The 25,835-nt window shown below is 37.5% G+C and overlaps 1 protein-coding gene across 3 annotated transcripts in view; it reads left to right on the top strand.

Annotated features, from left to right (window-relative positions):
- The window catches only part of UMAD1 (UBAP1-MVB12-associated (UMA) domain containing 1), a 79,151-nt gene extending 53,603 nt beyond the window's left edge, over positions 1-25,548 (top strand). For all 3 annotated transcript variants that reach the window (XM_084201996.1, XM_084201997.1, XM_084201998.1), the window contains exons 4-5: positions 6,999-7,084; positions 23,833-25,548. In XM_084201996.1, coding sequence (XP_084058122.1) covers positions 6,999-7,084; positions 23,833-24,090 — 344 coding nt within the window. In that variant the 3' untranslated portion in view covers positions 24,091-25,548. The remainder of the gene's footprint in view (positions 1-6,998; positions 7,085-23,832) is intronic.
- The last annotated feature ends 287 nt before the right edge of the window (positions 25,549-25,835 follow it).

The following is a 25,835-nucleotide window of genomic DNA, read 5'->3' as shown; positions in this document are numbered from 1 at the left end:
CTTTGAAGTTATCCCTGCACTGAACTGGAGATTGGACTGGTGTGATCTCCAGGATTCCTTCCAACCAAATTTTGCTACGAAATATTGGCTTTGGATTCATCAGCTTTCTGGAAGAGTTGGGCACCTCTTAAAAGAAAGCATTTTCAGTGGGGGTCAGAGGAGTTGGAATGATTTAGCCTCGGTGAAGTGGTTGGAGATGGAGTTAGAGCTAAACTCTAAGGGTCCTTTCTTTCAGGATTCAGGAAAGCTTTGAAAGAAGTAAAACTTTTAAGTAGTTGAAAATATAGAAAAGCACAGAAATAAAACACTTTTTGCAAACTTAAAAATATGTAGATCTGGGATATGGAAACTATCGGAGCCTCTAATCCTCCTGTATTGTTTCTCTATTGCTATCTTCTGAAGAGTTTTTGTTTGGGAAAACAAAATATTTTTCAGAGGGAAGCTTTTAATCTATGGTTTCAGTGTGATCTTGATAGTGGGAGCAGGTTGAGGATGCCCTGTCAGAATTGTTTAGGAAAATGGAGACTCTACATTAAGAATGCCTGTAGAAGAATGAGATAGCAAAATCAGTCTGGGTGGCACTGTGGAGTGCCACTCCCATAATCTCCAATGGCATGTGCTGTAGCTGGATTTGCTATTCTTCTTAATTGGGAAAGGACTGAACCTTGTTGCTTCATGTCTGCAAATGCAGAACCATTCAGGGTAATGTTTGTCTTGTTACAGTTTTTCCCCTGCCTTTTGCAAGTTTGAGGAAATTAGTTTCAGGATTCTCATTGCAGGGTTTATATAGATTTTTCTTGCAGTTCATCAGGAGAATTAGAGAAGATACTGGTTAAGCTCTACCCCCTATCAAAAATTTATTTGTAGGACCTCTTAATACACTATTGAAACTCAATGTAAGGCTGCCAGACACTTACCAGACTTCTGCCTCAGCATGGACTTAGCCAGACTTCCTTCTCACTCACCCTTATGCAGCATAAACTCTTAAACTCTTGTTTTGCTGGAAGTTGCAGCTGTGGAGAATCTTTCTGCTGATATGTTGGGTTTTTTTAGGGGATATTATTAGCTTGTTGAAATGAAACTGCTGTTGATATGAAAAGCTTTAATATGAAACCAGGATGAGGTGACCTGAAACTAGGATGACTTCATTGTTTTGCCAACTAGATATATATTCTTATAAGGCTGTAATGTCTTGGCCATGCACACGTGGACGATAATGAAGATTAAGATGTAGTTTTACAGCACTAATACTAAGCAGTGTCATAGTCCCACTTTTAAGAAAATGGAGGAACCAACTATTCATCAATGTCCCATCTGTGTCACTGAAGAGGACAGCACTGGCCAGTGCCTTATTTGATTCAGATGGATTACTGAATGATCTGTTGACCATCAATGCAAACTGTTAAATTACTGACAGCTTATTGTGTACAATCCATTCAGGGCAGTTGGAATAGATGACCTTTTAAGTTCCTTTCCAACCCAACCCAAACCATTCAGTGCTTCTATGCTCATTAGCAAAGATTTCTAAGGGTCTTCCCTCCGTCTTCCCTGTCTTCTGTTAGTTGTCTTGATCCCATAAAATCGGCACAATTCTGTGTTTGGGGTACTGCCAGTGAGGTTCCCTGGCACCACCCCAGTGCAGTCCCCAGCTCACTCACTGGGTAGAAACTGGCTGGTAAGTGGAAGATGTGAGACCCTGGAAGTGAGTGCTGGAGAACCAAGCAGGGCTGGAAGAGACTGAGCAGAAACACATTTCATCCCTGCTGAAAGACCCGGAGGCAGAGAGGAGAGCAGGACTTGAAAAAGTGGTACCCCTTTGCGGAGAAGTGCCATTGCAGGGACTCCTGAGACACAGATGTTACAATACTTCTTAAATACCTCCTGAGATCGAAAGCACTGTCAGTACTGATGAACTGAAGCCTGAAGTTCTGCTAGTTTATCCTGGAGCAGGGTAACTTAAAATTGCTGTGCCTGACCTTTCTTCCTTATCTCAGGGAGAGAGGGGAAGATTTATGAGTAAGAAAGAAGGAAAAGAAACTGCAGTAAAACTTTGATGCTTCCACAGAGTCAGTCTCTCCTGTTTTCAGATCTTACTAATCCTCTCTTAAAACTTTTTGTCTTTTTGCTGCCAGGTAGAAGCCAGGATATTCTTTGTTCTTGCCATCTCTCTGCAGGACATAGAAGATAACGACAGGCAACAAAGAGTTAAGCAACTAACTAAAGTATAATGGAAAATAGCTGTCTTCCTTTTGAAGCTGAAGGTGACATTTGAAAATCCATGTATTTGGAGCTAGTTACTGCTTGCTGTGTTGTACGTGCTCCAGTGTCTCACAGGAGTTTTCCACAGGCCAGGACAAATGGCATTCTACATTATAAAGTACATTTACAATTGGTTTTAATTTATTAAACTGAGGGTGGGCTAGGCTTTTAAATGTTGTCTGTTGATCAAGAGACTACACAGCTTGAGGTTAACAAAATGCTGGAAGAGGAAAGAGTATAAATAGAAACACCACTTCCTTGTTGAGTAGAAGCCAAACTTGTGGGTGAACCTTTCTATATGAGAGTTTGCTGAGGTCCAGATAGGCAGCTGAATGCACATTTCTAAAGATACCAAAAACTCTGAGTTCTGAGGGAGGATATGCATAGTATATACTGAGGACTGCACTAGGTATTTCTTTCCTGTGGAACACCTGGCTGCAGTTCTTAGAAAAAGATACCAGTGGAACTTGGAGAATGTTGGTGAAAATCCAGCATCGGCTTGGTGAAAGGAGAAGCGTATTTGTGATCCTTCAGTGCAACACTGATTTGGGCCTGGAAAAGGCTAAATATAACTTAAAAACAGCCTCCCAAGATGGAGGATTTGAAATACAAGCTTATCTGGACCGTAGGATAAATATGCCTACTACTTTCTTTTCAAACTTTAAATATTTTCCCATTGGTAAGGAAGGGAATATTTTACAGCAATGACCATTATTGTTTTTTTCCTGATAAATTTTCCCAGTAATGTACTGCATATTACAGATTATGCTGCTGATATTTAAACCATATTACATTTCATGAAGTGCCCTCCATTTCTAATTCTTATAGACTTTAAACAGTATACATCATTTTTTGATATATGACTTAGATTTATTTTCTGGAGGAGTTTTATGACTGAAATTTACACAATACTTAAACCAAGGAATATATGAGCCAGAATTTAAGTGGTTTTTAAAATAAGCAATTTTGTCTTTTATCCCCTGATTAAAATACAGCTTTAAAGTTGCTCTAGTTCAAACAAATTAATTCAAGCAGTCTTATGGCCTCTATTTTTATAGGAGTTTAGGCTAGGTGATTACCATGGTCCTTCTGCCCTTATCTGTGAACATATTTGCAGTTCTGATGAATTTCAGCTCTGATGAAAGACTTTATGGGGGCGCCTTCCACTAAGTTCGTGCATTTGTGATCTTTCTTCAGAGCCAGATTTCAGTTGCTTAGTTTGGCAAAAATATGGTGATATACCTATTTACATCAAGACTGTGTAAGAGAACTTGTTTTGGTTTTTTTGGTGGGGTTTTCTCCCAGTGTTTGGAGGGAAGGGTGGCTTGGTTGTTTGGGGTTTTTCCCCAGTCAAAAGCTATCAACTAAAATGTTTGAAGTGCTCAAAAGGACCCACACAGTTCCTGCACCCAAAGGTCTGTGCTCTCATGGATGTCTCTTTGGTGTTTGGCAGCATCCCCCTTCCTCACATAATGGTAGGTGGCTAGGAAGAGGAAGTCACAGGGTTGCAGAGGAAAAGAGGAAAACCCAGACCAGAGGGAAGCATTTTAAAGGCTGAGCCTGAAGAGGAAAGACAAACTATGACTTCCACTTAATGAAAGGGATTAGACTGTACGTCAATGGAAAACCAAGGCAGGCTAAACAAAAAAAATAAAATTGTGTGTGGCTAAACATGATGAGTCAGCTATGGCGAGCTAGATAGGGTTAGGAATTGATAGAGCTGGAGAGGTATGTCACAGTTAATTAATTATTTGGGCCAGTAGAAATAAGGATGACTAATTGGTTGAATATTTGAGATAGGAACCAGTGAAAGAAGTACACTGAAAATACCAATTTATCTGGAAAAATATTCCATCCTGCTGGATGTCTTAGGCAGTTTGGTGTCTTTGGCAGCTGCCTATCACTGCTTTAACTCCATTAACTCAAATAATAAAAGTCTGTACAAAGAGTCAACTTATCCTTGCAGGACCATATGCCTGAAAACTTGGCAAGATGTTGGGGTTTCCCCATTTTATTTTTTTTTTTTAACAAAGAAAAATTCTGCATTGAGATGCAGTTTCACAAAGACTCTTTGAATTGTGAAACAATACAGGTATTCCTATACTTGTGAATTTTGGGAGCTGGATGACAAAGTTCTAAGTAAAAAATTTCATTTCTCTCTAAATGAATTGTTCTTATTCTTCCTCTCTTATGATAATTTATGACCTTTTGGTCTTGATTACAAACCAAGACTCTTTTCATCTTAAGGAAAACTAATCACAGGGGAAAAGTATATTCTGGATAGCATTAACACATAAGCATTGGGTTTTCTTAATGTGTTCTTTCATACAAAAATTTTGGAATGCTTTCTCAGGAATGATTTGTAAAGACAAGGAGTAGAATGTTGGGTCCTGTGTTTATTGAATCCCTGCTATAACTTTTTTCAGCATGTTTGTGTAAGCACCCAACTTTGCCCAGTATGTCCCGTTGGTACCGACTGCCCACACAGCTCTGCCCTTACCCGCTTGGTGAGCGTGTCCAGCTCTCTGCAGTCTCCTAGCACCTTCACAAGTCTTCATCACACAGCTAAGCTCCCTCATCTAGGACAGGGTATCCTGTGGAGTCTTTCCTCCTGCATTGATCTTGGAATGTAGGACTAGAAGGGAACACAAAGATGTCATTCATCTTCCTTGTCTTGTCATGATTGAAACCATTCACAACAGATGTTCCTTCAACCCATCTCTGAAGCCCTTTGGAGATTAACCATTCTGTTAAGAGAAACCATTTCATTAGATTGTTCAAAGTGCTTAAGTAGCCTTACTCCTGGAGAAACTGATCTAGTCTAAATTTGGTACAATATAAATCTGTTTGCAGTCTCATCCACAGCAAGTGTATCAAAAATACACCTTACTGCCCTCTTCCTGTATCTGTTAACCACTTTTACACCTCCCTGAGGCAGGGTGCATTTACAAAACTTATAATAATTTTTGTTTGCAGGCCTCTACTTCATTACAAACATAAAAGAATTGTTTAACGTTCATGATTTTCATGACTGTTATTTACCTTGTTATCTTATAGGTGCTTGCAAATTGTGTTTTTCAAGATACTGGGAATGGAATGGAAGATTAACTGAATCCCCATCTCCTTCGTTCTCCCACACCCTTTCTTTTTAATAGCTCTTGTGAATGCAAGTGCTTTGGAGTATTTTATGTAGAGAATTACTAGTTTGCTAAGAAGCATCTTTCAACTCCAGAAAAGGCCTTGGAAAGTGTAGACATTAATGAAATTAATAGGCATCAAAGACCTATGACAAAGACAATGATGATGATTCTCTGCATACACTGCTAGGAATAATACTTGGGTATTAAAAGCAGACACAAAAATTACATATTAGTGCTTGTTTTCATAAAAAAACTACCAAATATTGCATTGTACTTGAGGGATCTGACCAGTCAGACCTGGGGGGCCATGGCAGTATGGAACAAACATGCATGGACCTGAGTGCCATTGGCTTTTCAGCCTAGCTGGGCACAGGCAGAAACTGGCTGCTGTTTCCAAAGGCTTCTGCCTGATGCATTGGCTCTAAGTAAACCTCTGAAAAAATTGAATAGGGGAGACAGAGCCACTGGTTTAGCAAAGTTAAACTGCAGTAACTTGAACTCTTTTATTTTGAATTGTTGCTGCAGGACTCTTTAAAGATACTCTCAACATACGCCATTACAGAAAGCAGTATGAATTCAAATAAAAATGAAACCAAAATTATGTAACTAAATCTTTAATCTTTTTCAGTTGTCTCCTCTTACAAACTATTTACTGACTAGTACTAACAGCAGAAGGAGATAATCTGCAAAATCTTTACAGTTTCTAGCACACTCTTCCATTGACAAAGAAAATTGGAGAAGATAGGACAGGTGGATGTTTGTTTTGCAACATCTGAGAAACAAATTCTGGGGGTTTTTTTGGGTTTTTTTTGGTGGGTTTTTTTTTACTTCTTCTACCTTTTTAATAAAAATTATAATTTACTTTCTGTCTTAAAAATAAATGTGAAAATAATCTGTCTGTAGTTTATTGCTGTGATCTGCCCATCTTTAGATCAGTGCCAGCTGTGGCTTTTGGGATAGACTGAGTTGTATCTTCTTGGTAAAATCCTGGGCAGAGGTAGCCCCTTGTATGCAATGGGAGGAGATTAGTGCCCAGCCTGCCAAGCAGTCTTTGTCCCCATACAGTCAAAACCAGGCCATTTCTCAGAATGCTTTGTCTCTCTCTCTGCACTCATGCACAGATATCAACCATGTGGAAATGAGGCTAGGAATGAGGTTAGAGTAACAGTGCTTCTGGCCTGACACTGGATTGGGATGTGATAGATGTGCACCTGGTATCTCCCTTCCACTACGTAGTCACACTGCTATGTACCATTTGCTAATTATTAGAACCTAATGGTCCTAAAGTATGCAAAAATAGGGGCCCTGCTTTTTTCTTTTCTCCCCTTTTTCCTCAAGAACTTTTCCCTTTGAATAATTGATACAGATTTGTTCCCGGGTTTTGCAGATCACTTCTCAACAATTTTGTCTTCATGTTCAAAATTTCTCAGTTTTCTGATTTTCTCTCACGTTCAAAATTGTAAATATAAATGTGGCAACAGAGTCCCCTTTCTCAGGGTATGATTTGATTTTAGGAAGACTGAAGAGGTTTTCTTACTTTATGTAAAATATGAAGGATTTAAGTGATTTAAAAGTTTTTTTTTTTTTTAACTTTGGTAGGTGACACAGCTGATGATCAAAGTAGAGACTCAAAGGATAAAACTTCATTTCCAGAGACCAGACCGAGGTACAGTCAACCTTCACAGGTAGGAGACTTTTTCCTTATGCACACATGATGAAACTTCCATAGCAGTTCATGTAAGAAGCATGAATGTCCTGCAGAAGATGATTTCACCACATTCACATCTTCCATTGGCTGAGTCACTCTCAGCCTTCCTCGTCATCTATCATAAAAGCAGCACTGCTATTAATTAGATGGCAATAATATGAAGCCCACTGCTGTGGATTTGAAAAGGAAATAGTAGAAATCTGGGCTGTATAGTATTGCTGGATATCTCATTTTTATACTTGAGTTGTGCAAGCATGAAACCATGGCTAGAATGTTAATGAATTGCATAGAAGCATTAGTGTGGTGAGTAGTGATGGCAAAAGTCACACGTTTACATAAACCATCTATTTCCACAACTGCCATTATGAAGAACATGTAAACATGTGAGTATAATAGGTTGTCTTTATTTTGTGTTTCCTTTCGGTTTCTCTACTGTGTGGCTGTAAATCTGAACTTCTTTTTCTTTGGTATATTTGATACATGTTTACAGGCAAGGGCTTTTCAGAATATTTCTGCATATGCTGTACATCATCTCCATGTACTCTGAAAATGTTTTTGTACCAAGTATGGGCCTGTTTTCCATTGCCATATAGTTTTAGATGTTTGCAAGGTGACTGAAGATGTTTGGCTTGGACTTCTTGTGCTTTTGTGATGGTTAATTTATTTTGCTTAACCTATCCTGTCTCTTTTTCCCTTGGTACTCTCACCTTGGTACTAACAGTGTCTGTCTGTCTCTTTTCAATACTGTTTCACTATTTATTATTACTAAGTCCCTTGGTATAGTAGAGGTGTGTGACAATTTTTCCACCTCTAAGAGTGGTCTGTGTGTATGTGTGGCCTGTAGTCTTCTTTTCTAATTAAAAATTTAAAACTGTGTCCTGTACAGCAATCTTTAATTCATAGTACAAGAGTAGTTTGCCTTCTGACAATGTTAAAGTATGAATTAGTTCCAACCAATTGCCAAGTTTTAGTCTGACTTTTAGATCCACATCTGAGCCAGGGTGATTTGCAACTGAAGTCCTGCAGATCTGGGCAGTATAATTAATTGATGTTGTAGTTATCTACTGACAAACATAGTTTCCCTTAATGTGATGTTCTTGCTGGGGATGGTGAACTTCCAGTTACTGCAGCCTCAGTGGTTTGTTCAGTTCTGTGGAATTTCGGGAAAAGAGGAACTTGTCTTGATTTTAATTTTTATGAGTTAGAGAGAAGAAGCCAAGCTTTCAAAACAAAATAGCAAATAGTACAGTGAAACCAAAACAAAGATATATTTTCACCTTTCTATTAAAATACTTACATGTCATAAAAATACAGTACACAAAAATACAAAAGTATGAACTGGCACGGGACAGAATCAGTTAAATTAAGACGCAGCACTATTTAGGCAATTCATTCCAGTCTAGATTTCAGTATTCAGACTTCACATTTACTCAAAGGAATTCTCAAGTTCTCAAATTAAGTAGAATAATTGTGAGTCATGGAAATTAAATGGCTAATTCTGGCCATTAGGAAAGTAATGTTCCCCCTTACAATGGTGAGTATATTTTTATAAATTAGTGGGAGAATTTACCAATTTAGATAAACTGGAAAAGCCTTGTATTTCATATTCAATATGTCATAGAGACCTGGCACATCAATTGAAATAATAACCTTGTTAGTATAAAAGCACAAATTCATGATAAACATGGAACAGTATGCTAAAATATAGTTGTTACTGCAAAGTGGCATCTGATATTTATCATGCAGAACTGAACAAAAGGACATTTACTTCATCAACCGCTTCATCATTTCAGTTGCTGAAAACCTGCTTTTATTTTTAAATATAAACTTTTTCACTACTCATTAGATGTAAACTTTGTGCAACATGAAAAGTGCTTTTGGAAATGTGATTTAAAGAAGAATGAAGTAATACTTTGTTCATGGATTTTCAAAGGGGAAATGAGGTTGATTTTGATTTTTTGAAGAAATTATCTTCTGGGCTGTTTTTGGTAATGGCCATCATCTTTGGAATTTTTAATTTCCTTAGGTACTATTGGATTTGTTTGCTGTACAATCACTGAATTGTCAAGTTCGTTTATTTGTATAATCTTGTATAAATTATTTAAACCAATGCACAAATAAAAGTTTACATCAAGACAGTCTTGCTGCCACTAGGAACGTGTCACAGAACCTCTTGCAAGCCCTGCCATACCTCAGTTGGGGTTGTTTTCAGCTGTTTGGATATTGGATGCATTTAGGGGAATTGCAGGTCATTAGAAACTCCTTGGAGGAAGGAGCTCTCAAAGGCCAACTTAAGCCCAAACATTTTGTTTTCTGCTTCAGACAGAAGCTCCTGCTTTGAACAAGCTTCCATAGGGAGTGTCCTCTCCATCGCCACAAGTATGGACAGGGGCTTGGCAGGGTCATCTCCTGGTGCTGGTCAGTGCTGGGGGGATGTGTTGTTGTCTGGCAGGGTAATGAGTGCTCTGGGCCTAATCAGGCATGTCTGATCCCTCTGAAGTTGCTTCAGGCTCAGGAGCTAAAAGTCACACACACATTTAAGTGCTCTTCTGGATTGGGTCCAAAATGGTTAGTGCTCTGCAGGGCCGAGAACTTAGATTAGTCTTATTAGTGACTAAATTGGTAAATTAGTGACCATGAAATACAAAGCTAATTTTAACTGCAACACAATCATAATAGAAAGAGACACTATGGTTTGGTTTGTTTTTTTTCTAAGCTTGTGATTTTTCCATTATTACCGTACAATTCCCAGATAATTCAATCTTTATCTGCTTTCATTGGGAATTTGAGGTTATAGAAAATAGCAGAATGGAAAGGTTAGTTTTGATATATGAAGAGTGCTAGAGACCCCAGTAATGTAGTAGGGTTGTTTTCAATAATGAGCTATTCAATTGGTAAAGCAAATTAGTACAACCGTGTATTTTTGCCCTACTGTGAGAGCAATTATGTAGCATATCTATTAGGAGACATAAAAAATATTTTTGACAGATGGTATGGCTTTGAATTAGGATTTATGAAGATTATTGTATGTCTGGTGTGCAGGACACCTGGGATTATTACATTGATGTAAGAAACAACAACAAAAAAAATTCCATTTCTGGTAATCACTGCAGTGTTTTGTATCTCCCTACTGTCACCTTAAAAAGCAGTTCCTGTTTATTTGATCTTGCACTTCTGGATAATCTGACATACACCCTTTAGCCAACAGATGTCAGCAGATATAATGGGGGAAAACTGGACCAGGAACTGTATTAAAATAAATTACCAAAAATGAAAAGCCATCTTTAGATTTTAAATTAGGATTTTTATCTGGGTCTGCATTTTTTTTTTGTTTTTCCTTATAGTCCTACTTCTCCCTTAAACACTTAATAGTTATTGCCTTCTATCTAAGGAGCTTGTTATATGTTTTCTAGGGCAAGAGAGAATCCCCCAAGGGATTGCTTAATCCATAATTATCTAATTTATATGTTGTTGTTATAGCCACTCTAATTATATACCTTGCTGTGATTCTTATCATCTTAGGACTTAGTTTTCTTTATGAATTGTAATAGCTCTGCTATGATTCTTCTGCCCTTTCTTTTCATAATTTGCTGTTAAAAGCTGAGAACACAGCAGATAGAAGTTCCTGAAGTAAATTTTAAATTATCTGGGATTTTATGCATATAGAAATAGGTATGTACCATTTTAGGCAAGTATCTAAATAAATTAGGAAATTTTTTTTAATGTTTTAATTGGCATTGACTCATCAAAGTCATCCTTTATACAGCTGCTGTGTAAAGGATTCTGCATGGATGTAAATAACAGTTTCCTAGATATCTGGTTAGGGGATGAATGAGTCAGAAAGACAGAAACACTATGAGATATAAAATATCAAGGAAGAGGTAATGAGAGTTGAGAATCCACAGAGTAGTAGAAAAATAAATTAGGTTTTTTTTATCCTTCTAGTGAAATTAACAGGTATTGCTGAAGTTGATAGACTTTTAGGATATCCTATAGAACAGATCAGGTGATATAATTCCAGGGCATTAATAATATTATTGTTATCTTGTTTTCTTTTTTTTTTTTTGGATTAAAATGAATTACTTCTATCAGACCTATTATTCGCTGCTTTTTCCTTAATTTTGCCTGTCTGGATTATTTTTACAAGTTACGAGAAAAGGAGTTATTACTGATCATGTCTCTGTTCACTTTCTGACTCTTGGTTTATGGTTCAGGGGGTCCCATATTTAAAATCACAAGAAGGGTGTTCTGGGCTAGATTTGTTGCATCGGTTTAAATTCCCTACATTTACTTTAGAGAAAGCAGTTTATATTTCAAATTTATTGTGATCACATTATTTGTGATTAGTGTGCTCTCTTTTGACAAAATCCAGAATCTATTGAAAATGTTGTTGCTTAGCTTGGCTCTTTTTTTTTGTTTGTTTGTTTTTGTTTTTTGTTTTGTTTTTGTTTTTGTTTTTGTTTACAAGCTCTTATAAGGTAGAATTCTAGTTATGGCCTGGTTAGACTAATTGCTTGTCATATGTCATATTAACTGTAAGATCTTCTTTTTCATATATAAAACCTGTAAAGCATGTTGGTCCATATTTTCTCTCTTAATTGCATATGTAAGCAATAATCACTTAATTAAATTATCCACTCTTAGAAGGGACTGGAATAAGACTGTCTGCAGCAAGTCATCAAGCATATACTTTTTTCTTAAAAGAGAAACTGGTACCATCAGAAGAAAAATGTTGTGTTTTACTCAACTATCATGCACAATCATAAGCTGTAAGAAGTGAAGCTTTAACATTCTCTTTAAATAAGAATGGCTCCTGGGCAGCTGGAATGGACATCACCTTCCTTAGCTTCCTTCATCCCTTGTGTGTATGGTAAATAGCTGGGACTTCATTGGGGAATCCATGTGCAGGCACAGATGGAAAGTGCATATGAAGTAGAGCTGGCATATGATAAGAAAGGCACAGTATATGCTTGTGATCTTACTGAGAACGAAGGTAAATAGCTAAAAAAAAATCAAATATTGCATATTACAGCTATTACCTTTTTCAGCTATTACATGTTACAACTATTAGTGTGCAATTACATATTTGCTTTGTAAAGCTTCATTAAATCATAATGTTCCTATTACTGTCTGTTAGATAACTTACCAAAATATTTAGGAGGTCCTTTTATTCTGGGAAGATCTCTAGAACACATAGACCAGTGGGCTTTTGTCTGCCCTTACTGGACAACAACTGGACAACTCAGGGGAAAGGGGAGGGTTTATATACACATTATGTCCAAATATATTAGGTATGTACACATATATGAGGAAGTCTGAAGGATTAGTTGCAGTGGCCTCACAAACAATATTTTATAAACTGTGATTTGAGCAAGCTATTGACCTAGGCTCAACCAGTAAGACCCAGGATGTCCTGCTAGACTATCCCTACCTTGTAGGGTTTTTCTCAATTCTGAGGTGAATAGCTGGACTTGTTTGTGTAACATGATACCCAGCTGGGATCATTCAGATACTTAGTAATCACTGTAGCATCATTAATGCTATATCCATTGTCTTTTTTTTTTTTTAAGGAAAGCATATTTTTAGATATAGGGAACTTGAGTGAGAATTGAGAGATGTGAATTGACGTGGTTGTCACCAACTTCCTCTCTGAACTTAGGAAACAGTTCATTTTAAAAAAATGCAATGCAGTGCTGTCTTACACTTTTCTATAGCACTTTGCAAGTGTGAAATACTGTTAAACCCTTTGTGTAACTTCAGCTGAGATTGCAGTACAAGAACTGAGGAAGCCTTACAGTCTTTCAAGGTGGGACACGAATGTTCTCTCTGGCCAGCAAATACATATGAGCACAACAGAGGGATTGGAGCAGCCCCCTCTCCCACAGCCCTGCCTGTGGAGCCTGGAGTCAGTTCTGCAGTCAGATTGCACAATTTGTGAGGTTTGAGCAACAGAAGACAAAATGTCATCCTGTAGGGAAAGAACGACACACAGGCGTGGTATATTTTCATAATTCAGTGCCTGTAGATAGCAAAGTAAAAAGTTCATAAAATAGTATAGTTGGCCTGGTTTTCAGACATATACACCAAATGAGGATCAGGGCAGATGTATGCAGAAGCACACCATGCATAATTCCCTGTTTAGTTTGGGCAGAGACTCACTGTATGTTTGGTTTAATTGCTTGCTTATTCAGTTACATTGATTGGTTATTTGTAGCAAGAGATGCTCAAACGAGGTGCCCATATGTTCCCATCACATTTTTTAGCCTTTCTCTAATTTTGGGATCTTCTGAGTAGCTAATCCCAGATAAAACTACTGAATATCCTGTATCTCTTGCCCAAATACATGTGGTTAGACTAAAAGCCAGTAATGCTGGTTCACTTTGCTGCTGTCAACAAATTGATCAGTTAGTCATCCTGCCTCTCAGAGCAAACCTTCTGGGCTTTTCCAATATTAAAATTGATCTAAAATGCAGTGTAGATCATACATTACTTGATGAGACTGTGTGTGAATATGGTACAGTGATATTTATAAGGTGGTGCATTAGCATAACGTGGTGGGTGAAAGACTGTAGTGTAGGACAGCTCGTTAACAATTACTCTAAACAGCAAGTAAGGGAAACAACAAAGTCTTTAGCTTAGTTGCACTGCCACTTTCAGAGGGAAAAGAATAACCAAACAGAAAACTCACCACAAATAGCAGTGGGCAGTCCATTTCCATGACATGGAAATTATCCCATTTCAGCCCAGAATGCTAAGACAGGAATATGTTTTTTCTGTACTTTCCATCAGTGTTGTTTGATCCTTTTGCTACAATGTAGTTCTGCTGTAATTTTTGCCTTGGATAAAACCAAACTGGAACTTCACAGTTCCTGTCCTTCTTGTAAGAGACTGTGCACTGGGAAGAACATATTCAAATTTTGTTCCAAAGCATTTTTGAAAAATACAAAATAAAATGTAAGTTATTTGTTTACAATTTTCTTTTCTTTGCTTCCACAAATTTTAAGTACTACTTCCAGTACTACAAATTTTAAGAATGGGTTTCTACAGTTTTAATGGCATTAACAGTACTGCTAGATAAAATCAGATCTATCTAAAAAAAAAAATAAAATGCACCCTTCTTCCTTTTCATCGTGATCCAATTATTTTCCATCCATAGAGAACAAGGAGTCAAGGAGGCCACCTTATTTAAAAGAGGTGGACCACTATTAGTTCCCTTTAAATTAATTAATTAATTAATTTGTCTTTTGGTGCTTTTAGAGTCATGACACTTTTATTCCTGAATCTGAAAAGTCTGCTCAGTCAGTGCTGAGGACAACTCAGTCTTGTTGCTGTTTGTAGACTGAAGCTTTCACAAACTCTGGCTCCTGGTAACCTGTTTGCTGAAGGTGGTGTTGACAAGTGTTCCAGTAACAGACTGTTTATGGAGGAAATTAAAGTCAAATACCCATCCTTCCTTTCTCTCACTGACCCAAATCTCTATGGAGAAAGCAGGTGGAAAGTTGCATGAGAAGATACTTGCTTAACTTTTTTTTGGGGGGAGGGCATTAAAATAATTTAAGTTTGTAAACAGGACATATTGCTAGTCTTGCCCCATGCTTGGAATTTAAGCAGCATGATAAAAACCTCAGAACATAGCATTTGGTACAGCAATTTTTATTTATGCATCTGTATAAGAATTCTTTTAAGATCCAGGGGTTTAGTTACTTAACAAAACTCTTGAAGGCACAACTGAGGATGTTGTTCCCAGGTATCTCTGGAGGAAGATTGACCTGAGTTCAGATTAGTAATTCTTTTCTGTTCCCTCTACTTCTTTTCTGAAAGTCGAATCCAAGATAATTTTCTTTTCCTTTCCTCTGATAGAAATTGTTACCCCTCTGTCTTTTTCCTCTCATTGATATTGACAATCTAGTGAGATATTTCATTGATGTTGCTGACTCCCTCAGTTACTCAAGGAAAGATTTCCTTTCCTTAAAAAAACCCCAAACCAACAACAAAACAACCTTCTGAGCTATACTTTTCCCAGTTGCTCTGATTTGCTGGAAAATGTATTGGCTTTATTTTTGTGTGCAACTATGTTTGCTAAATATTTTCTTACTGTTTTTCTTTTTGTCAAAATTCCTTGGTTTTTTTCCTTGTAGACAGCTCTCTTTTGCATTCAAGTCCTTGGATTTTCATGTACTTAGTACAGTAATGAGAGAATGCAGTATAGCCCTCATTTCAGAGGTTCTGCTCCATGGGCATCTGCCATCTCAGAGAAGCTGTCATCTTTTTCCTACCATAGCAGGTTACCCTGTTGGAGCTTCTACAGTAGCAGGGGTTGGGAACAAGAGATAGAGAGACATGAATGCAGAGACCCAGTTAGTCTGAGTTTCTGCTGTTCAAGAGGTCAACCTCCCAAAAGTCTTTAGGATATTTTTTTTGCTTGAAGCAGTAGAGAAAATACCACATCTTGTTGTCACTAAGTACATCAATGAAATGTAGCTGCTAAATTAAAACAAATTGTTTAAATACTGGTTTTTAATTTAAAAAAATTGTTTTAATTGTGCTGTTAAAGTTTTATACTAAATTAATGTCTTAGTCTATTCTCTGGCTATGTTTAAAGTTAGTTATCTGAATTTTGCATTACATCATGAATGAAGGTAGCAGAAAAATAAATGTAAATGCTTTGTGCTTCTGGATGATACTGAAGTTACAAAACAAATCCATTATCAGCATTTATCAGACTTGCCTGTTCATTTTGCAATATATTGACTTGTCCTTCACTTCTGATTTGTGGTTGTGGAATGCAGTGCTGGATGTCTAGAGCTGTGTGCATTTCCAGTTACAGTTCTTCTGGCTTGCATTTCACTTACTATAGTAATTTTCATTAACTTTTTAATCTTCCAGCACACATGCTACAGAAAAAAGGTAAAAAAAAATCTGGCCTTGTTAGTACCATTTCCTGGCAGTAGCAGAAGCACAATATACTAAATATTGTTCATGTTGCTTATTATGTTGAGATCTTTGCTATGAATAGCTTGCATAATACTTTGAAGGAACAGAGGATCTAGATAAACTGTTCCTTGTTGAACCCACACCCCTGTCTTTCTTCTAAGATAATTTTTATTGCAATAATTGTGTTGCAGAGGGGACTGCACTGTAAAGATGGTGCCCTAAAAATCAGGGGCCTCCAGAGAGGAACGGGGAGGCAGCAAAGAAAGGAGCCCTGCTATTGAGGGGGCATAAGTGTTGATACAGGTCTTCAGTTATCAGACCCAACAGTGGGGAAATTGGTTGGGATAGAAGGAAAGATAAGAGCATAATTACTTTACTCAATGGTGGGAAATTAAGCCTTATAATTTTTAATAAAGCTTTAGAATATTTTTCATAGTTTCCCATTATAGGTGCCCACATTTGTGATGTTTTGGTTCTCTGTCTTCAAACAATTACTGAATGAAATAAATAATAGGAGTTAGGAATAAAGGAATAAAAGTAGGAATTAGAAATAAAAATATCATTATGCAATTTTGGTTATATTAAATTCACTGTATTTGCTAAATTTATCACTAACCTGCCTCAAAATATTTCCTGTGATGTATTGTTATAGGGAATTGAGTAAAACCAGAACCTTCATCTTGTACTGGTTTGAGTTTGCAAAATTGGTAACAAAGAAAATAATTTTTTTTTTCTAGGATGACAAAATGAGGCAGTTGGTTTAGACACTAGATTTGAAGTCTTTTGTGGTCTTTAGAGTACTTTTCAGGTAGAATTACATTCTATAAGTTCTCATAAATAAAACTCACAGGCATCTCTAGTATTTACTAGGATTATTAAGAAAAATAGGTCTGCTTCTGGAAAAAAAAAATCTCTTTTAGAGAAAGTGCAAATTTTTTTACATTAACACACTTTAACCATGGAACATTCAGAGTATCCAGAGTTCAAATGGTGGCCTTGCAGTTCTCCCCCTCTTTATGGCTGTTTGAGAGGGTAATAATCACATCTCATTACAGCAAGTTTATTCTGCATTTACACTATGGACTTGTTCTAGTAATTACACTTTTCCAATTGCTTTAATGCCAATGAGGATTCAGAAATGTACATCAGTATTGATACTGAAAGTGTGGTTCAGCAAAACTTTCCCTGCTGTTCTTTGCAGGCCAAGACACTACATGAGGAGCTTTGCTGTAAAAAAGAAAAATTATAGAATGTCAGAGCCTCTTTTCATTGTTTCTTTAGAATTTTTTTCTTTAAGATTTCAGTGACATTAACCTGACCTTGATTACATTCTAGTTAAGAAACAGCTGAAAAGCATGCTCTAGAGGAGAAAGAAAAATACCTAAAATGTATGTAAAAATTAGTTAAAATATTCTTAAACTCTTTTTTTTAAAATTGGTTCTGTTTTACTGTGAATAGCAGTATTGATAAACTTCTACAGGTAGCAGGAGGTCTTTAAGAAAGACAAATTGCTGCTGTATTACAAAATAAGTTTCCTAAGAAGCTTGGAAACTAGACCCCAAAGCAAATGGAAAAGCTGATTTCCACTGAGAACCATTCTTGCTTTTAAAAGCTTCTCCAAGGACTCAGGGTTAACCCAAACCTTTCAGCCTGTAGGTCTGCCCTCCTGCAACCCCTGAGAGCACCAGTCCTTGGCCACTCTTGCAATCCCAGACGCTGCAATTCTGCTAAGAAAGCAAGCAAGCAAGCTGAAGAAATTTGGATATAGTAACAAGCTACTGCAAGGTCTCCAGCACTTCTTACATCTCATTTTGCTCTCCCAGCTAAGAATAACTTTTCTCTTGAGTCTCTGGAGGGGAGGGCTGATTAAAGTTTTGCGTGACCCTTGAAAGAATAGCAGCTCTCATTATTCACACGTGGCTTTCTGAAACCACAGGGCATCTGTGTTGTGCTTGTCCAGGTGGGTTTGCTCTTGTAGTCCTGTAAGGATGCAGGTCACATACTTACTGGTGTGTTGGGGTGGTTTTGTGTTAATGTTTTGGCTTGGGGGTTTTGTGGGACTTGAAAATTATCATGTTGTGCACTTTCCCCACCACCAGCAAGGTTTTACTGATCCTGCTTGGACATCAGAAGGAATTTTGGACATCAGAAAGAATTTCTTCACAGAAGGGGTTGTTAAAATTGGAATGGACTGGTCAGAGAGGTGATGGAGTCACAATCCCTGGAGGTGTTTAAGGAAAGCCTGGCCATGGCATTCAGTGCCATCGTCTGGTTGACAAGGTGGTGTTTGGTGATAGGTTGGACTCCGTGATCCCAAAGGTCTTTTCCAATCTAATTGATTCTGGGATTCTGTTCCCCTGTGTTAAATTTTTTAATGCAAACCTTGTGAGTATTTTTTCTTTCCTCCTCTGTTCATCTTTGCCATTACCATTTTTATTTGAAAAGTGAATTGTTGTTATCAATGGAGATACTCATTCCAGAATTCCCACAAATTTTCTAAAGACATCTAGTAAGTACCCTAAAGCATCAACCAAAACACATTGGAGGAACAATCCCATATGACAATTTCCATTTCTAGATACATCAGTAACTACTGCATAGTGCTAAATAAATTCTAGATACCTTATGATTCACTATTTCCAGTAATACCATGAAGTTGCCTGAAATAAAGATAATTCTTTACCACCAGTAATATAGCAAGTGTCTGTCATAGGTATTATACTGCTGGATATTTACTAAATATTCTGGAAGACTGAAGGTACTGTTTCTTTCTTGAGGCTGTTTTTAAAAGAAAAATAGATCTGTTTCTATAAAAAAAACCCCCTGTTTTTTACAGAAAGTGTAATTTTTTCTTAATTAATCACTTTTGATCGTAAACCTTGTTCAAGGATTTGGATGATAATAATGCTGGCACTAATCTTTGATTTTCCTTCAGAGCACTGTAAATCCATCTTCTCAGTACATTGTAAAATGTGCAGTTTTTCTTCCTTATGAGACTCTTGGCAAACTGTGGTTAATACAAAGACATGCAGAAAATTAGATGTTTTTAAAAACAGCTAAGAAACATCTTTTAACAAAGAGAAAAAAGGAATAATTTACTTTAGAGGGTAGTTTTATACGTTTTTAGTTACAAAATGACATTTTTTTTCAGGGAATAATTAGTATCTGGTGGCCAGCTACTATATATATTTACATAGTGTTTCTTTTCTCTCTGTTCTTTTGGATTGCAAACCAAGAATGCAGAAGACACCTTGCTTATTTGAATTAAATTTTATTGCCACACCTTATATAATTTTTACTAATTTTTTGACTCCTGGGTGTATGGTGAAATGTAAATCAGTGATCTTCTCGGTCCATTCAAGGAATATTTCTCACAAGAGGATTGTGTGTCACAGCATTTGGCAGTGCTTAGTTTAGCTAATGTCCAGATAATATGCTCTGAATGTACTCTGGCTAAGTAAGTTAGGCATTTCAGTAGGAACCAGTGTGACTAATGTGCAATATCAAATTCTCTAGGACTTGCAGTTCTATATATGCTTGAAGAATGCGTGCATAAAGCACAAGCCATTTCATAACCTTGACCTGGGTTGCATCACAGCATTCTGTGCCGGTGTTTGTGCTGGAAGTGACCTCGGCACCCATGGGTGACTGATGCTCTCCACCAGAGTGTCCAGTTCTTCATCACATTACCTGAAAGCCTGCTGGAGAGGTTGGCTTCAGCAAGGCCTTTTCACTCAGGTGGGCTCTCCAGCATATGGATGAAATACATCTTAGCCCATTTAAAGGATATCTTCACATTTTGGAAGCACAGAAACATGTCTGGTTTGATAGGGTCTTGCACAGGAGGCCAACATCTAAATATCACTGCAGGAACGCTAAGAAACAGTTCTGCACAGCAAGGGGCAATGACTGCCCGTGGTGACTGCTCTAGGCAGAACTGAAAAATTACTTCTTGTTACCTGAATTCTTCAGGACAGGAACTTTTTTTTTCATATAGAGAAGTAATATAAAATGTGATTTCTTATAAATGAAAAAGTGAATGCAAACTTTTTAAGATCATTAAAAATAACTGTTTTCATGGCAGAGATAGTAGTGGATTAAATGTGAAACTGAAATAGAAAATCCAGACTCTTTTTTCATTTGTGTTGTGAATGGATCTTAGGCCCAAGACCTTCTCATGAGGGGTTGAGTAAACTAAGACCCAAAGACCACTGGAATTAAGATAAGATCATGGCATTTGTTAAACTGACCTGACACTTTCCTTTGTTTCTTACCAGTACTATGTTTATGTTAACCGTTTTGGGCTTTCTGTCTGATACTATTTTGACTCTTCAAATAGTATCATAACCTATTAAGACTGTTAAGAACCTCACTGACAGTATGCAGAGATTGAGTTTGGTAAAATGATGCTTTCACAGTAAAATGATTCTAATGTAATTCATCCTTCCTTAGTGCAGTCTTGCTTTCAACTATGGAGTGGGACTTGGGAGTTAGCAAAGGTGGTCCTTGCTCCACCACTGTCAGTATATTGTATCTGCTATGTACAGAAAGGGTTTTAATTTCTGGGTCTGCCCATTTAGCACCACTCTAACAAATGGAAGGTTTATGGAGGAAAAAAGATGCAAGATGCTTTGTTCTTGCTCTGACTTTTTTTCCCCTCTTTATGTTAGTTTTGTCATGTGATGGTCTAATTTGAATTGTAAATTGTGTTCACCCAGCTTGGGGGACAATCGAGATATAAACAGGTGTTCATAAAAGTATAATTTGCCAATCAAAATAAACATTAGATTCTAGGGATTTCTGATTATCATCTGAATGATGGGAATAGGACAGTGAGTGAGGATCATTTTCCCCTGAAATGTGGGAGGGGAGGGAGGCAGAAAGGTCTTTGAAGATCTAGTTTAATTGATTCCTAGATGTAACCCAGTTTTTCAGCTGGGGCTTTCTGGCTTCCCTTCAGAATATGGGAGTGATGAAAGACAAGCAAATACCAGCACCTCAATAAATGATCCACAAGTTCTTTCTTTCAAGAGGGAATGTAATAAATTCCTGCCGAGTAGAAATTAAGAGAAGTTTTTTAAGTTTACAGCAGCAACAAATTTAAGGACTCACCTGAAGTGTTGTGGAGCATTCTTTCAGATGAATATTAACTTAAATAAATGTTCTGTCTGTTTGGCAGTGTTCTTAGCAAGAGAATATGTCTGTACCAGAAGATGTTTATGGCTTCTGTTCTAGTGCATACCTTGGGCCCTGGCAAGAAGGAAGACCTCTCTCAAAATGTTAGCAATGAGCAGCCATAGAAGCTAATACCTCTTCAAGGGAGAGCTGATTGGAGATAACTGTGCTGATGAAAAAAGTACAAGAGGTTTTAGTGTTTTTCCGAACTCACAGATTTCCAGTACTATTGCCCATGGTTTTTTGCTCACAGCTTGGAAAGCTGGAAGACTTTCTAGTCTTCTTTCTGCAGACTATCTTCCTGACTTCTCTGCTATCTTTCCTATTTTCCCTGTCCTCTAAAGGTACCAGAATCAGTAAGGAAAGCCAAAATAAATCTTTCCCATCAGCTGCTGCCTCTGCTGTTGCATGTAGCTTTCTGAAGAGCTGTTAACTACATCTAAAAATGGAGAACTGAGGAAAGGAAAGACAGGAAAAATAAAGACACATCTGTAAACTTTAGCTGTAGGAATTCTGTAGTAACAGGCATACCAGTATTACAGTAGCATGGAGAATGTTGCTCCTCTAGTGTATTGGATCATAACCAGTAAGGTTAGTAGCTGTATGTAGCAGTCACTCCTTTTAATAAACTTCTTAACCTTCAGAAATTTTACATTATTATCCCGTGACACGATAGTAACAGATCTTGGGAAGTTTATCTTAAGCCTTAGGTTTCAAATCATTGTGAGTATGAACAAAATCTTCCAAGTGAGGGCTCCTTTCAGTGCAGCACCACTCACTAACCCTTGTGTCCCTGCAGGCTGTGGAGGAGCAGGTGCCACCCAGGACAGTGCTGGCTGTGACACAGCCTGGCAAGGTTATTTGTGTCACTGTTGACTTGTGGTTGGCAGGTTAATAGAAGGTTTTGCATTGGTTTATCTGTCCTGCCAGAGGAAATGCTGGGTTGTGTAAGGAACGACTAGTGCTCAGGTTGTGTTCAAGGCAAAGCCAGTCCTTTCTTTGGGAAGAAGATGGAGTATCTTTTCCCTGGGCTAAATGCTCTGGGCAAGAAAACAAAGCACCCACCACCACCCCTCCCCCCAAACTGTTCTTCTGTCAGACAGCAACGCCCTCAGGTTCTCTGGAACAGCCATGATCTGGGACATTCAGCTTTAGCACAGGTGAGGTATTGAGCAGCACAACACCCCTAAAAATCATGGAGGCAGGCAACCTCCATATGACTGGACCCATTTCACTCTTGGGATCAAGTGAATACCAAATTAGTGTTTCAAGCTTTCTGTGCTCTTCCTTCCCTAAGAGCTCTGTAAGCTTTGGAGTTTTCTGGCTGCATGTTGAATATGGGAGGTTGAAAGGAAGAAGTCTGGACTTCATCAAAGTCAGAAATTCCTGTCTGCGTTCATGGCTCAGACATGACTGGTTAAACACTTTCGAACACGTTACTGAATATCTCTGTATGTGTGCTGATACAAAGTAGAAATCCTTACAACAAACATCTCCCTCCTAGAGATCACAGAATCATGTAGTGGTTTGGGTTGGAAGGATCCTTAAAGATCATCAACTCCCAACTCCCCTGCCATTGCCAGGGACACCTTCCACTAGACCAGGTTGCTCAGAGCCTGTTATCAGGAACATCATTATGAGAGGTATCAATTTGTATAGAATTTTATTGCTATAAACAGTAAAAAATGTACATTTGATTTCTAGAGGCAGAGTAAATAGTATTTTCTTTGTTTTTAAAATGGTCAAAGTGTCAGGATAAACACTTAGTAAGATCATATTGGCAAGTCTATTGCGTCCAACATTATTCTCTAAATTTTGTTGACTACTTCTGTATGGCAAGTTTTTTTATTTCCTTGTTGGTTTTGGTTCTTAGGTTGTTGGTGGTTTTTTTTTAAGATTTAACTTTGTTTTTCTACAAAGAATATATTTGGTACTGCATCTATTTCCCTATATAATAGAACTTACCAGCCAGTCATACAATTCTGTTTTACACTGGAAAGCAACATCATTCATCCTTTGAAATAACTGGGATAGGACAGTTCTTAATCATGAAAGTCATGCTTTTCTTGGGCTGCTTCATGAAAGGCATGGGGGGAACAAAAGATGGAGCTTCATCAGTTTATGAAAGGAATTGTATGAAGTAATTTCCCCTAAACAAGACTGAACATAATGACAAAAAGTCCCAAGAGCTTTATGGGTTTCATAAATGCAGAGTAATGCTGGGTAGCCTGTCTGAGTTCAAGAAGTGTTTGGACAACATTCTCAGACACATGGTGTGACTCTTAGGGTGTTCTGTGCAGAGTCAGGAGTTGGACTCAATGATCCTAATTTCCCTTCCAACTCAGCATATTCTGTGCTTCTGTGATCTCAGTAATCATTACAAAGAGTCTTATTTTTGTTGTAGCCTTAATTCTGGTGGGCCTGAGCCAAATAATTATATCAACATGTATTAAGAACTGCTATTTTAGATCTACCTAAACTGAACTCTGAAACTCCTTTTATTTATTTATTTGGGGTTTTTTTGTTTCCCTTTTAGTAGGTCCTTGTGGTTCTAAGTAAAATGCCATAGCTGCCTGATTTGTAGTGTGTAAATTTCTGTTCTTCTGTTCTCTTTAGATAAATACAGGGCAGCGGTCACAGTTGACTGTATCAAGCACAGAGATGGGAAATCAAAGGAGCCAGGCTTTGGAAAGCAGCCCTTTCATGTCAGACCTCCTGAGCGATGTCCCCTTTGCCCTCGCACCACATGTGTTAGCAGTGCAGGGCACCCGCAGTGACGTTCCTGACCGCCTGCTCACCTACAACATCAATGATAATTTATCAAGATTTTGGTACGACTTTACACTTGAAAATTCAGTGCTTTGTGATCCGTAATGTTCTCTTTATCTTTTCTGCCTCTGTCAAGGAACAAGTCTTAAGTTGAAGATAAAGACTTACTTTAATTGAGTTAATATCTGGGGGCTTGCCGCTGGTATATCAAAGGGGTTATTATTCACAACTGTGATATATTTCTTAGCTTTAAGTGAACTATAACTTAGTACGTTAAATATTGCATTTATTTCCAAAGAAATCAAGCCTCAGTAGGAGACTGGCTGCTGGTATCTACTTCCAGTAGGTAGGCTGCAGGCACAAACATTTGACTTTAAGAAGAAGTCAATGTCTCAACTCTTTTGTTATTTCAATTAGTTACAAAACACATAGATTACACGTATTAAGATCATCTCTTGATTTTGTACAGATAGAAACCAATATTAATGCCAAAGCAATGCTGCTTTGCACTACTGGACAGAGAGCTTCTCAGTGAAACCAAGTTTTAAAACTCAGAGTTAATTGCAAGCCCTTAAGTAATCATTAAGACTTAATAGAATTGGTTAAACTTACCAATTTCAAAGTGAAAATCAGTTGCTTCCTTCCCTTTTCCAGTAGATGGTATTTTGTCTGTCTCATTTTGTGCCTGCCTGGAGAAGTTGTCCCCGCCTGCCTGTTGGCTGCTGTTTGTTCTCATTACCACATGTGTTCCTGATTTATATACAGATCAGCTTTTCCATTTTAACCTCTTTGCCCCCTGAAGAAGGAAATCTCAGGACACGTACTTTTAATGGTCACACCCTTCTTTTTTTAATTTGTGTGCCAGAGGTACAGATGGCAATGTTTAACAACAGGAAAACATTACATTGTTTCTTATCCAACTAAATTAAACTGCTAAATGCCTAAACACACATTCTCACAGACCACTGTGTCCCCACTCACAAGCTTTGAGCATGTTTTTACCAGCTAAGACCAGAGCTGCTGTTCCACCAGCAACAGCTCTCTGATGTCACATCACAATTTGTGATGAATGTGTGACCTGTGGCACACACTTGTTTTCTCTCTTGGGGTACAATATATAGATTGTGCTAAATGTTGGTGGATATTTTCCTGTATTTTTTATGCTCTTACACTCTTGTGGTAGTTTAAAGTACAAATATTTTCAGACTTGGATCTTCTTACAGTATTTGAGATAAATACTGTAAAATGATGAAGAAATTACATTGTGAATATGTCTTAGGTTGTTAAATATTTGTGGTTTAGATTTTTTTTAATGTGCATATTTTATATTTTTGACAGTTATGTTCTTAAATGTTTTGAAGGTATTGTTTCAAGGGGAGTATCTGTGCTGCACTTGAATAAAAAAGCCAAGTAATAATGAGTTATTTTTTATATGTGAGAGTTATGATGTGATTTCACCTATATCGTTTACTACAGCTCTGACCATTCAGCTTTCTTGGAAACTTGAACTTGGAAATTCAGTTGGAAAATCATCTTTTCAGTGTCATTTAAAAATGAGTGTCCTTCTAATAAAATATATCACACTCTCATCTAATGGATTCTGTGTGCTGTGTTGGTGACTTGGAGTGGTTTAGGTGGCATCCATGACACTGCTTGGAGAATAGTGTGGCTGGGATCTGGGGAGTACTCAGGTACTCAGGCCTCTTAGAAGGAAGCATTAATTTTATGACGATGTTCAGAACTGTTTTGTTTTCTGAGTTTTTTTGTTAACGCATGCCCAAAGCACTAAAATAATTTTAATTACTATTTTATATCCAGCAGTTAAAAAGTGGATCATTCTACAAATGACA

This window comes from Fringilla coelebs (genome assembly GCF_963513975.1).
Source record: "Fringilla coelebs genome assembly, chromosome: 1".
NCBI lineage: Eukaryota > Metazoa > Chordata > Aves > Passeriformes > Fringillidae > Fringilla > Fringilla coelebs.
The sequence above is the reverse complement of the archived record's forward strand: the minus strand, read 5'-3'. Positions and strand labels throughout refer to the sequence as shown.